Below are 13,122 nucleotides of genomic sequence, written 5' to 3'. Positions count from 1 at the left end.
CAGTAAGACGGCAGGGGACCATTCACAGCGGTCTCCTGCCGGCGATCGCTGTGATTGGTCAGTCAAAGCAGACTGACCAATCACAGCTCTATGACGTGTGTATGTGATGACGCTGGCTCAGAAGCTGAGCCAGCGTTATCACCGCCGGGAATCAGCTGCCCGACGCCCCTCTGCAACTGCCAGGACCGGAGCTAGGCTCCGATCCGGCCGATTAACCCCTTCGATGCATCGATAAACGTGATCGATGCATCGAAGTGGCTTGTAGCCCTGTCGGCAACCACGATGGTTGCCACGGGCGCGGGTGTCAGCTGTTTGTCACAGCTGACATCGTGCCCTAACGGCCAGGACCGGAGCAAGGCTCCGATCCGGCCGATTAACCCCTTAGATGCAGCTATCGCTGCATCTAAGTGATTAGATCGTACCCTATGGTTGCTAATAACAACCATCGGCACCCGCGAGTGTTCTGATGGTTGCTATGGCAACCATAGCCTAACAATCGCTTCCTAGTACGGAAGCCTATTAGGCCCCGCCGGGAGGCGAAGCCTAATAGGCTTGCTGTCAGTGAATAGCTGACAGCTCTAATACACTGCACTATGTAGGTAGTGCAGTGTATTAGAATAGCGATCAGGGCTTCATGCCTTCAAGTTCCCTAGTGGGACAAAAGTAAAAGTTAAAACAAGTTAATAAAAATGTTGTAAAAAAGTAAAAAAAAAAATAAGTTTCATGTTAAAAAACACTATAACAGCCTTTTTTCCTATAATAAGTCTTTTATTATAGGAAAAACCAAAAAACATAAATAAAAGTACACATATGTGGTATCCCCGCGTCCGTAACGACCCAAACTATAAAAATATCACGCTATTTTACCCGTACGGTGAACACCGTAAAAAAATTAAATAAAAAACTATTCCAGAATCGCTTTTTGTTAGTCACTACCCCTTGCAAAACAGAATAAAAAAAGGGATCTAAAAATTGCATGTACCCCAAAATTATACCATTAAAAAACGCAGCCCGTCCCGCAAAAAACAAGCCCTCCCGCAGCTTTTTTGACGGAAAAATAAAAATTTTATGGCTCTCAGAATCTGGTGACACCAAAAATAAATTATTTGAAACAAAAGTGATTTTATCGTGCAGACGCTGCAAAACTTAAGAACAACTATATATATATGGTATCGCCGTAATCATACCGACCCGCAGAATAACGTAAAATTGTCATTCATAGCGCATGGCGAACGCCGTAAAAAAAATAATAATAAAAATCATCAGAATTGCAGGTTTTTGGTCACCTTGCTTGCCAAAAAAATTTAATACAAAGTGATCAAAAAATCGCATGTACCCCAAAATGGTGCCAATGAGATCTACAGATTGTCCCGCAACAAATAAGCCCTCACCCAGCTCCAGTGAAAAAAAATAAAGACGTTTTGGCTCTCAGAATATGGCGATGCAAAATGTGCAGAGTGTCCAAAAGCGGATAATATCGGGCGCCATTTATCAGTGCAACACCGGCCACGTCTGCGGATTATTATTTATTTACCGCATTATTATACTCTCTTATTATACCCCTGATGTTCTCCACACAGCTTACATATGCCCCCACATCATAAACTGAAATACCAGCAATACCCCAAACAAAACAACTAGCGAGCAAAATCCACGCTCCAAAAGCCAAATGGTGCGCCCTGCAGCGTGCCCAAGCAGCAGTGTACGTCCACATATATGGCATCGCCATACCCGGGAGAACCCGCTTAACAGTTTGAGGTATTTGTCTTCAGTGGCACGAACTGGGCACAAAATATTGTGCACTAAAATGGCACATACCTGTGGAAATTTGCAATTTTCACTTTGCACCATCCACTGAGCATTCATTTCTAATAGAAAAAAAAAAAACCTGTGTGGTCAAAATGCTCACTACACCCGTTAATAAAATGCCTTCAGGGGTGCAGTTTCCAAAATGGGGGTCACTACTTGGGGGTTTGTTTTACTATTTGACCCCAGAGCCCTGCCGTTGTGGGCTAATGCTGCGAAAATCACCAAAATTGGTCTCACATGCGCCTTTCACTCCTAAGCCGTCATATGTCCAGGCAAATGATAAATGCCTTGAGGGGTGTAGTTTACCAAATGGGGTCACTTTTGCCGGGTTTGCAGTATTTTGGCCCCTCAGTGGCTTTTCAAATGTGACATGGGGCCGCAAACCATTCCAGCAAAACTTGAGCTCCAAAAGTCAAATGGCGCTCCGTCCTTTCTAACTTCCGCCATGTGTCCAAACAGCAGTTTATTACCACATATGGGGTATTGCTGTGCTCAGAAGAGTTTGCTTTACAAATATTGGGGTGTGTTTTCTCCTTTATCTGTTGTAAAAATGAAAAAATCTGAGCTAAAACGACATTTTATTAGAAAAAATTTAGATTTTCAATTTCACGGCATAATTCCCATAGATTCAGCAAAAACCGTGTAGGGTCCAAATGCTAACTATACCCCAAGAAAAATTCCTTGAGGGGTGTAGTTTCCAAAATGGGGTCACTTTTGGGGAGTTTCCACTGTTATGGTCCCTTCAGGGCTTTGCAAACACGGCATGGCACCGAAAACCATTCCAGCAAAATCTGCGCTCCAAAATCCAAATGGCCCTCCTTCCCTTCTGAGCCCCGCTGTGGGTCCAAACAGCAGTTTATTACCACATATGGGGTATTGCCGTAATCGGGAGACATTGCTTTACAAATGTTGGAGTGCTTTTTCTCCTTTATTCCTTGTAAAATCTAAAACATTGTATGTTTTTCCAGAAAAAAAGTAGATTTTCATTTTCACAGACCAGTTCCAATAAATTTAGCAAAAAATCTGTGGGCTAAAAATGCTAAATATACCTCTTGAAAAAATCCTTGAGGGGTGTAGTTTCCAAAATGGGGTCACTTTTGGGGAGTTTCCACTGTTATGGTCCCTCCAGGGCTTTGCAAACACGACATGGCACCGAAAACCATTCCAGCAAAATCTGCGCTCCAAAATCCAAATGGCCCTAGTTCCCTTCTGAGCCCTGCCGTGGGTCCAAACAGCAGTTTATTACCACATATGGGGTATTGCCGTAATCGGGAGACATTGCTTTACAAATGTTGTGGTGCTTTTTCTCCTTTATTCCTTGTAAAAACGAAAACATCGTATGTTTTTTCAGAAAAAAAGTAGATTTTCATTTTCACAGACAAGTTCCAATAAATTTAGCAAAAAACCTGTGGGCTAAAAATGCTAACTATACCCCTAGAAAAATTCCTTCAGGGGTGTAGTTTCCAAAATCGGGTCACTTTTGGGGGGTTTCCGTTGTTTTGGCACCACAAGACCTCTTCAAACCTGACATGGTGCCTAAAATATATTCTAATAAAATAGAGGCCCCAAAATCCACCAGGTGCTCCTTTGCTTCTGAGGCCGGTGTTTCGGTCCTTTACCGCACTAGGACCACATGTGGGATATTTCTAAAAATTGCAGAATCTGGGCAATAAATATTGAGTTACATTTCTCGGGTAAAACCTTCTGTGTTACAGAAAAAACTGTATTACAAATGAATTTAGTAAAAAAAAATTGAAATTTGTAAATTTCACCTCTACTTTGCTTTATTTCTTGTGAAATGCCTAAAGGGTTCAAATAATTTCTGAATGCTGTTTTGAGTACTTTAAGGGGTGCAGTTTTTAAAATGGGGTGTTTTATAGGGGGTTTCTAATATATAAGGCCCTCAAAGCCACTTCAGAACTGAACTGGTCCCTGAAAAAATAGCCTTTTGAAATTTTCTTGAAAATATGATAAATTGCTGCTAAAGTTATAAGCCTTGTAACGTCCTAGAAAAATAAAAGCACGTTCAAAAAACAATGCAAACATAAAGTAGACATATAGGAAATGTTAACTAGTAACTATTTTGTGTGGTATAACTATCTGTTTTACAAGCAGATACATTACAATTTAGAAAAATGCAGATTTTTGCATATTTTCTCTAAATTTTGGTGTTTTTTACAAATAAATATTGAATTTAACGACAAAATTTTTTCAGTATCATAAAGTCCAATGTGTCACGAGAAAACAATCTCAGAATTGCTTGGCTAGGTAAAAGCATTCCGGAGTTATTACAACATAAAGTAACACATGTCAGATTTGAAAAAATAGGCTGTGTCCTTAAGGCCAAAACAGGCTGTGTCCTTAAGGGGTTAAATCTCTGTTTGCAATCATTGCGATCAAACAATATTTGTTGAAACTGGAATACTAGTGTTACCAGCACCATGTTCAATCCATACCATGATCAATTCAAGCCGAGGGCAAAAAGAGGGGGGGGGGGGTCCTACCCAGTACTAGAAACGTGTTCCTAATAAAATGTAAATTGATTAGTAAAGAAAAAAATACACATATTATTGTACACAACATGCTCCTCATAAAAAATACCAAAGGTGCAATTTTACAGTGGTGATCATTTGCAAAGAGGCACAAAAGGGGCCCGGATTGGCCAGGGTCTGTATGGAAGGCCTTAGATTAAATATACATAAATAAAATAGGCTTATGGTATGATTTATATGGGCATTGTTTTTTTACCGCTAACTACCCAGATGATGGTGTTTTCACAGGTGTCTTATGATAGAACTCAATGAGCAGATTGAAGAAGATGAGTTGGAATCTCTTGTGTTCTTATTAAAAAATAAATTGAGAAATGGAGAAAAACTGAAAATCAAGGTATACATTTTCCCTTCTGTACTTCTATTTTTATTAACCCCTTAAGGACACGGACAGAACAGTTTTTTGTTTTTTTATTTCTTCCTCTTTACATCCCAGATTTTTATTTTCGCAAAAATGCAGAAAAAAAAGCAGTTCTGCCATTAGCTTTTTTTTTTTTTTTTTGCATTCACGATCATCATAAATGATGCTATACATTTGTTCTGCAGGTTGTTACGGTCATGAGGATACCAAATATTTGTGTTATTTTATGTTTTGGGACTTATGTTTAATAAAGTTTTTTGTAAAAATGTGTACTTGCGTGTATTTTTTTTTTACTGATGACCTGTTTTTATTATATATTTAACTTTTTTTTTTTTAAATCCCATTGGGACATTTTTATTTACATTTTTTAACTTTAATGTACTGGCATATATTTATAAGCCAGCACATATATCTATATGCCAAGAAACAGAGAGCAGGGAAGCAGAACTCAAAATTTAAAGGAGTTTATTCACCAAACATCCACCAATGCAACGTTTCACCTCCTCAATGGAGGCATTTTAGTCTCCTTTGAGGAGGTGAAATGTTGCATTGGTGGATGTTTGGTGAATAAACTCCTTTAATTTTGAGTGCTGCTTCCCACTCTCTGTTTCTTGATATCTATCGTATAAAGAGAGGTCACTCCTTTTTTGAAGCATAGCACTTGCCGTATTGGTTTACATTGCCACAGTGCTGCTACTTTCTTTGTCTATTTTTTGTATATCTATATTCCAGTACATTTGATTGTACACAGGCAGTTGTTGATGCAGATCTAACTATGCCCTAACAACAGGAAATATGGTCAGACAGCCTTTAATGAACCCTGGGCTGTCTGCATATACAAGGTATGTCCCTCAATCGTGTTACAGGGATTCATCTTTTCATTTTCCATTTGAATGCTGCGATAAGCTTTGATCGCGGCATTTAAGGGGTTAACGGTGGTGATCAGAAGTTTTCTTGCTGTGCCTATGCAATCAGCATGACATCTATGCACGTCATGGTGCGGAAATGTCCAGCTTCTCATGATCAGCACAGACGTCATGTGTCTTTAACCAGTTAAAAGCCTTCACAGATTTAAATTTTTTCTTCACTTAACCCCTTAATGACCAGCCTATTTTAGACCTTAATGACTAAGCCATTTTTTACTTTTTTCCATCGTCTCATTCAAATAATTTTTTTATTTTTGCGTCGACATAGCTGTATAAGGTCTTGTTTTTTGTGGGACAAGTGGTAATTTTTAATAGCACCATTTTGGGGTACAAAGAATTTGATTAACTTTTTTATTAACTTTTTTTTTGGGGGGGGGGAATAGAAAAAAACCTGCAATTTCGCCACACTTTTTTGCATCCTAAATTTACACCGTTTACCGTGTGGTATAAATAACACAATAACTTTATTCCGTGGGTTGTTGCGATTGCAACGATATCAAATCTGTATAGTTTTTGTATGTTTTACTACTTTTACACAGTGAAAACACATTATTTGTTTTTGTGTCTCCATATTTGAAGAGCCATAACGTTTTTACGTGGCAAGGAGTCCGGCGGCATTGGTTGCATGTGCATTGCACACATTTAGCAGAGGACAGTACACCTCGCTTCACTGCGCAAACGCAGTGTATTATCCTCACTTTCATGTGCACAATGCACATGCGCCCGAAGACGCTTCAGGTCTCATCAGGTAAATAGTAAGTAACTTTATTAACTATTCCCGAAACAGCCATTTCCGAGGTTGACAGGTTTGCATAATGGCATGCTGGTACTTTAGTGGCTCCAAACCAAGTGACAGGTTCCCTTTTAAAGGGAATGTGTCGCTAGAAAATTATTATTATTTTTTTTTAGTTAAACAGTTAGTGTATAAATGATTAAACATTGTTCTAATTTTTTTACGAGTCAGGAAATATTATAAATTACATTCTAATTTATAACATTTCCCAGTGCTGGTCACTAGATGGAGCAATTCCCAAAATTGCAGCATTGCATGTGGTAAAGCACCCACATTGCTTTATGCTGAAAACTTTGAGAAAACTCACTCGCTCTAGTGAGCTCACAGAATCCCCCCTCCTACACTGTGTCGCCATTTTTTGAGCTAACACACAGTGTAGTAGGTTTACATACAGTAGTAATCACACACTAAAACACGTACATACACAGAAATAACTTACCTGCTCCTGCCGCCGCCGCTCCCTCCGGTCCGTCCGCTCCGTCTGCTCCCTCCGCTCCAAATGCTTGCTTCAGAACACAAGTCCGGAAGCCGCGACCGGAAGTAGTAATTTTACTGTCCGGCCGCGGCTTCCGGTCCACAAGAAAATGGCGCTAGACGTCGCTCGGCCGAAGACCTTCAATTTGGACTGTGTGGGAGCGGCGCATGCGCCGTTCCCACACAGACGGCGTACAGCATAGTGGATGGAACGGGTCCCGTTCGCATTCACTATGGGGCAGTATGTGCCGTATTCCATGTCTGTATGTGTCGTTTATCGACACATACAGAGATGGAAAAACAAATGGCAGCCCCCATAGACAAGAAAAAGTAAAAAAATAAAAAAAAGTAAAACACAAACACACAAATAAATACAACATTTTTTAATAAAACACTAAAAGCAAATTGATATAAAAAAATAATTTTCCGCGACACCCGTCCTTTAAGGCAATTCAAGAAAAGTTAAGAGTAGACACATCTGTATTTGGCAGCAGGCTGGAAGCATTCCTCTTTTGCAGATTCTGCAAACTAGGTACTAAAGTCACTTTAGGTACTAAGAAGTAAAAAAAAAAAAATGCTTTGTCTAAAAATCTTTTTTTATACAACTGGTCTACTGAGTTTTACTGTATGATAAATTCTGAGTTACTCACAATGTAATTTATACCCTCTTTTCCTCAGACGTTCTTGGCACTCATAGTGGAGCTTGAGAAGAATCAATTAGTAATGCCAAGCAAATTAGATTTATTAGAAAATATGTTCCAAACCATTCACAGAGTCGACTTAAAAAATAGAATTCTTAAATTCCAGCAGAAAGGTAAGGAACAGCTGTAATACAAAATGTCTTATTTGTTTTAAAGGGGTTGTACCAAGATTAACATTTATCAGCTATCTACAGGATAGGTGATCAGTATCATTCCTGGAACCCCACCAATAATTATAAGGGGATACCCGAACCCCCTGTTTCTCCTCATTGTATTCCCCACATTGAGGAGGAGCATGAATATAGTGAAGGACGAGCCTGGGCACTGACGCTACATTCAATGTCTATGGGCTGATGAAAACAGCCGAGCGCTGTGCTCGGCTGTTTCCATCCGTCCTAAAGACTTTGACTGTGTGCTCGTCCTCCGCTACATTCAAGCTTTTTCCAGTGAGGAGAAACGGATTAGAATCCCCCCTTTTCACGGCGGCCTAATAAACGACCTGTGTCCCGGGCAGGCTGGAGCCAGGGCTCAGCTGTCTGATAACAGCAGGGCTCCTGCTCCAACAGTAGCAATCGTTTAACCCCTCAAATGCCGCGGTCATTAGCGAATGTTGTGTTTGAGTTGTTCACAGAGGGAGGGAGCTCCCTCTATCACCCATCGGCGGCTTGCAAATGCAATTGCGGGCATCCGATGGGGTGCTTTGGCATCCGGGGGCCTAACAAAGGCCCCAGGTCTAACCTGGCTATATACCTATTAGAACGTGCCAGAGGCATGGCCTAATAGATGCCTGTCAGTATTATACTGACAGGCAATAATGTTCTGGTATACGATCTAAAGATCGCATAGTGAAGTCCCCTAGTGGGACTGAAAAAATAATTAATGTGAAATAAAAATTTATAAAAAGGTACACACAAAAATAAATAAAAGCATTTTTTGCCCATAAAAAAAGGTTTTATTTAGTAAAAGTGTAAAAATAAAATAAATTACACATATATGGTATCCCCGTAATCGTAATGACCCAAAAAATAAAGTTAGCATATTATTTAAACCGCAAGGGGAACGCAGTGGGAAAAAAAACACAAAAAACTGCAAAATTGCTATTTTTTTCTATTCCCCCCCCCCCCAAAAAGTAATAATAAAAGGTTAATCAATAAGTCCCATGTACCCCAAAATGGTAGCAATGAAGTCCCGCAAAAAATAAGCCCTCATATGGCGAGATTGAGGAAAAAATAAAAAAGTTATGTCTCTTGGAAAGCAGCGATGAAAAAGAAAATAATTTTACTTCAAAAGTGTTTTTATTCTGCAAAAGTAGTAAAACATAAAAAAAACTACACATATGTGGTATCTCTGTAATCGTACCGATCATTATAATAAAGGTAACATGATATTTACGGCACACGGGAAATGGCGTAAATGTCAAATGCATAGAACGACGGCTAAATTGCTGGGGGTGGGTTTTATACCCCCCCCCCAAAAAAAAAGTTAATAAAGAATTCTATATACCCCAAAACGGTGGCATTGAAAATTACAATTCAACCCGCAAAAAACAAGTCCTCATACATCCATGCCCACGTGAAAATAAAACAGTTACAGCTCTTTGAATGTGACAATGGAAAAGCTAAAAAATTGCTTGGTCATTAGGGCCCAGAATGGAAGCAGGGGGAAGGGGTTAAATCATTATGTAGCTATTGTTTGAACGTGTTAATGGATGTCCATGGATAAAACTGTATAACCTACAATTGCTTATGTGATTTTGTGAATTGTGTTCAAATCTTTATTCGGTCTAATTTATGGGCTAAATGCTATTTTGTAGATTCAAATTGCGGTGGTTCTTACATCAACGCCATTCCGGCATCACCCTCGTTTAATGGGAAAAGTAGCGCTTCAAGTTCCTCCATGGTAAGCCTTCCAGTAGAATACAGACTACAGTGCTTGGTTGGTAAGAGCCACAATATTTTTTTCTGTTGCTTTATTCTTAGAGTATACTTCAACTAGTACATTTGAGTGCTGATCTTTATTACTGTATTTTCTGTGCTCATATTTTCATTTTATGTACTTTTATCCACATTTTAACCTGATTTTGTTTGTGTTTGCCGCTTTTTTGATCAGTTTTTCCTGTGTTTTTAAAAACAATTGGAGTTATTTTTCATTCTAATCTGATATTTTCATATGTACGCTTTTTCTCACGTAGAGATCAAATGTCTCATTTACTATTCACATGGTAAAACCTTGTGATAATGATTATCTACAGGGGAAATTATTTTTTTTCCCTTGCAGGTTTCACAAGCGCAGTGACTTATATGATGGCATTATTGCAATGGAGACCGTATTTGCATATGGGGGTATACAAAATTTCCAGAACTAAAAGTGAATGCACACCTTTGAATACTATTTATTTTTTTATTCTATTCTGATTCATTTCTTAATAGATCTTTATAGTGGTTGGATCTTTGCTTTTCTGATACAGACCTCTGAATCACCAGTATAGACCTAGAGTGGTCTGCAGCCACCACTAGAAGAGGAGCTCACAGCATAGTATTCATTAAACTCAATAATAAAACAGTATGCAGTAAACTCCCATGCTCCCTCTAGGGGTAGCGGAAGGTAGCCAGCATGTTATGCTTACTATGGGGGGATTTAAGAAGACTGGCATTTCATACGCCAGTCTTAATCTAAAGTTCGCTCAACTAAGATGCACCTAGTGTAGATTTGCGCTAAAATGTATGCCAATTTCTGGTGTAAATTATAGCAAATTTGTCGGGCCACGGGTGGCCCCTCCCACTAAGCCCTGCCCGCTTTTTTTTTTTTAATGCAGTGGCTGCGGCATTAGCAAAGTTGCAAACTATTAAGTTTTTGCGCAAAAGGCAACTTTTCTACGGCATAGATTGTTTGATAAATTCCACCCTGTGTCTATGCAGGGGATTTGGAGCTCTGTATCAGAAAATCTACGTTCTGACTGCTAAGAAGCTCTATTAAAAAATAAATACATAATGATGATAAAAGTTGGAGATTCACTGTTCATCTCCTGATCGCAGCTAAGGTTCTTAGCGGGAGCAGGGATCCCATGTCATGGGGGTAGGTGCATGATTATTTCAATGCTTTCTTTCAAACTTGTTTCATTGTATCTTTCTTTCTTTTTTTCATTATAGAAACCACAATTAGAATGCAGCAGTAACAAAGGTAAGATTGTACGCTTTATTTCCGTTCCCTTGTATAGTGCAAATAAAATACATTTACTCCCTTTGGATGTTTTAACAACTTTGATTTTAATTAGGCCTTTGTTTTATACTGACCAACAGAAATGGCACTTCTTTGTCAAAGAGAAAACAACTCTGAAAAGTTATCTGCATTCATTACAAAAAGTTAACAGAAAATGATTGACCCCCTTTAAGTCAGTGTTTAGCATAAATGCTTTTGGCAACCCCTATGTAAAAATGGTTCAGCTCTATTGGAGTGCCCATACACATTTAGATGAAAGTCATCCGAAACCACCGATTTCAGCGCGACCGGGTGATAATCTAATGTGTATGGGATCCTTTGCTCCAGTAGGAGATAAGCTGCTGCCAAGCCTCGTTTCCTTTTTCCCATTTATATATATTATTGATCAAGTTGGGAGAAATAGCAGTCGGCTGAATGAGCAATTGGCCGACCTCTAGCACCTTTAGGCATAAGCTCTCCGTAAACCAGGTCTGAGCTAGCGACAACCCTTTTTACTTTTACGTTTTTCAACAGATCACTATAGTATGATAGGTGGAGGTCTGGACTCTGGGACTACCACCATTACCAAGCATAAGGGGCCCCAGTAATTCTATATAGTATTTTGCTGTTTGTAGCATTTCTGTTTTGATTAACTTTTTTGAAGGGTGCATTTAATGCGTGAACACACAAATGTGTACAAGAAGCAAAAATACTATAATCTTTCCATATTATAATTCATTAAGTGGTTCACATTAATTGTCATGTATGTTCTATAGGGATTAAATAAATTTTAAATGTTCTATAAATAAAGCGGTTTATGAAATAGACCTTATTCCTAGTGTACATTGTTTCCAGTTCCTCGAATTTAAAGAGGCTCTGTCACCAGATTTTCAAATCCCTATCTCCTATTGCAGCAGATCGGCGCTGCAATGTAGATAACAGTAAAGTTTTTGGGTTTTTTTCAAAAACGAGCATTTTTGGCCAAGTTATGACCATTTTTATATTTATGCAAATGAGCCTTTCTTATGTACAACTGGGCGTGTTTAAAGTTATGTCCAACTGGGCGTGTTTCAGGAGTATTCAGAATCCTGACACTTCTGAATCTTTTCTGTGAGATTTCCAGCAAGGGAAACGAAATCTCGTTTACCTCGTAATCTCGCGAGATTACGTGTGGCTTGCCGGAATCTCACAGAAAAGATTCAGAAGTGTCAGGATTCTGAATACACATGACATCCAGGCTGGAGGTCATGTGTATTCATTATCAGGACACTTGTATATGTGGCTGCACATCGTTCTAGTAAGAACACTATGTGCTGTGTAAATGAATGGAGAGGAGTGCATGATGCTGATTGGTCACTGATTCGTCAGCATCATACACTTCTCTCCACAACGCCCAGTTAGTAAAACAAGTAAACACGCCCAGTTAAAAACACAATACACGCCCAGTTGGACATACGAAAAAAACACGCCCAGTTGTCCATTTAAAACCTCATTTGCATATATATATATATATAAAATTGCTCATAACTTGGCCAAAAATGAACGTTTTTAAAAAAAAAACAAAAAACGTTCCTGTTGTCTACAGTGCAGCGCCGATCACATGCAATAGGCGATAGGGATTTGAGAATTTGGTGACAGAGCCTCTTTAAGGAGTATTTGTTCTTGCATGTAGAAATAAGGCTTATATTTACTATAAAGTTGTTATTTTCTCAAAGGGGTTGTCCTATGATTATATACTACATTTCTCTGTTAGATCACACAAAATATAACAGTTTTTCATTTGATATCAATTAAAAAAAATAAATCACCTGTGTCTAGATATTGCTGTTAGCGTACATACTTGTATTGGCGCCCCCTGGCGTTCTTTTGATTACCTCTCAGAATGTCTATCTAATATGTATTAGACATAGTAAATGTAACTCAGAATGTGCTTCGCATCATTAGACTATTAATTATCTTTCCTTTTCAAACCTAATATAGGTGCAATCCCTGTACAAGAAACCCTGTTACAGGTAATAGTTTGCTTAAATAAATTTTTACATAGAAACCGTTTAAATGGACACTAACTTTTCCAAAATGTATGCTTATCTAATAATATACCTGATATATATCAACGTTGTAATTTACTTTCTGTTAAAATGTAGTTGTTTTATCCATGCAAATTCAGTGTGAAGTTACTGTCACTATGTGTCTACCTTCCTGTAATCTGCTGTCCACCCCCAGGTGTCAAGCAAAATCCATCTCTAGTTAAAGAGCAGAAGTGATGGACTGCAGGAAGTGGGGGCTGTCATCACAGCCTACCAATAGAAGT

General features: G+C 38.8%; 1 protein-coding gene across 2 annotated transcripts in view; it reads left to right on the top strand.

Annotated features, from left to right (window-relative positions):
• The window catches only part of CFLAR (CASP8 and FADD like apoptosis regulator), a 62,377-nt gene that overhangs the window by 35,896 nt on the left and 13,359 nt on the right, over positions 1-13,122 (top strand). For both annotated transcript variants that reach the window (XM_075829771.1, XM_075829772.1), the window contains exons 3-7: positions 4,590-4,695; positions 7,591-7,726; positions 9,427-9,512; positions 10,763-10,793; positions 12,792-12,823. In XM_075829771.1, the coding sequence (XP_075685886.1) occupies positions 4,590-4,695; positions 7,591-7,726; positions 9,427-9,512; positions 10,763-10,793; positions 12,792-12,823 (391 nt within the window). The remainder of the gene's footprint in view (positions 1-4,589; positions 4,696-7,590; positions 7,727-9,426; positions 9,513-10,762; positions 10,794-12,791; positions 12,824-13,122) is intronic.

This window comes from Rhinoderma darwinii, chromosome 6, assembly GCF_050947455.1.
Source record: "Rhinoderma darwinii isolate aRhiDar2 chromosome 6, aRhiDar2.hap1, whole genome shotgun sequence".
NCBI lineage: Eukaryota > Metazoa > Chordata > Amphibia > Anura > Rhinodermatidae > Rhinoderma > Rhinoderma darwinii.
Note: the sequence above shows the minus strand (reverse complement) of the source record. Positions and strands in the feature narration are given on the sequence as shown.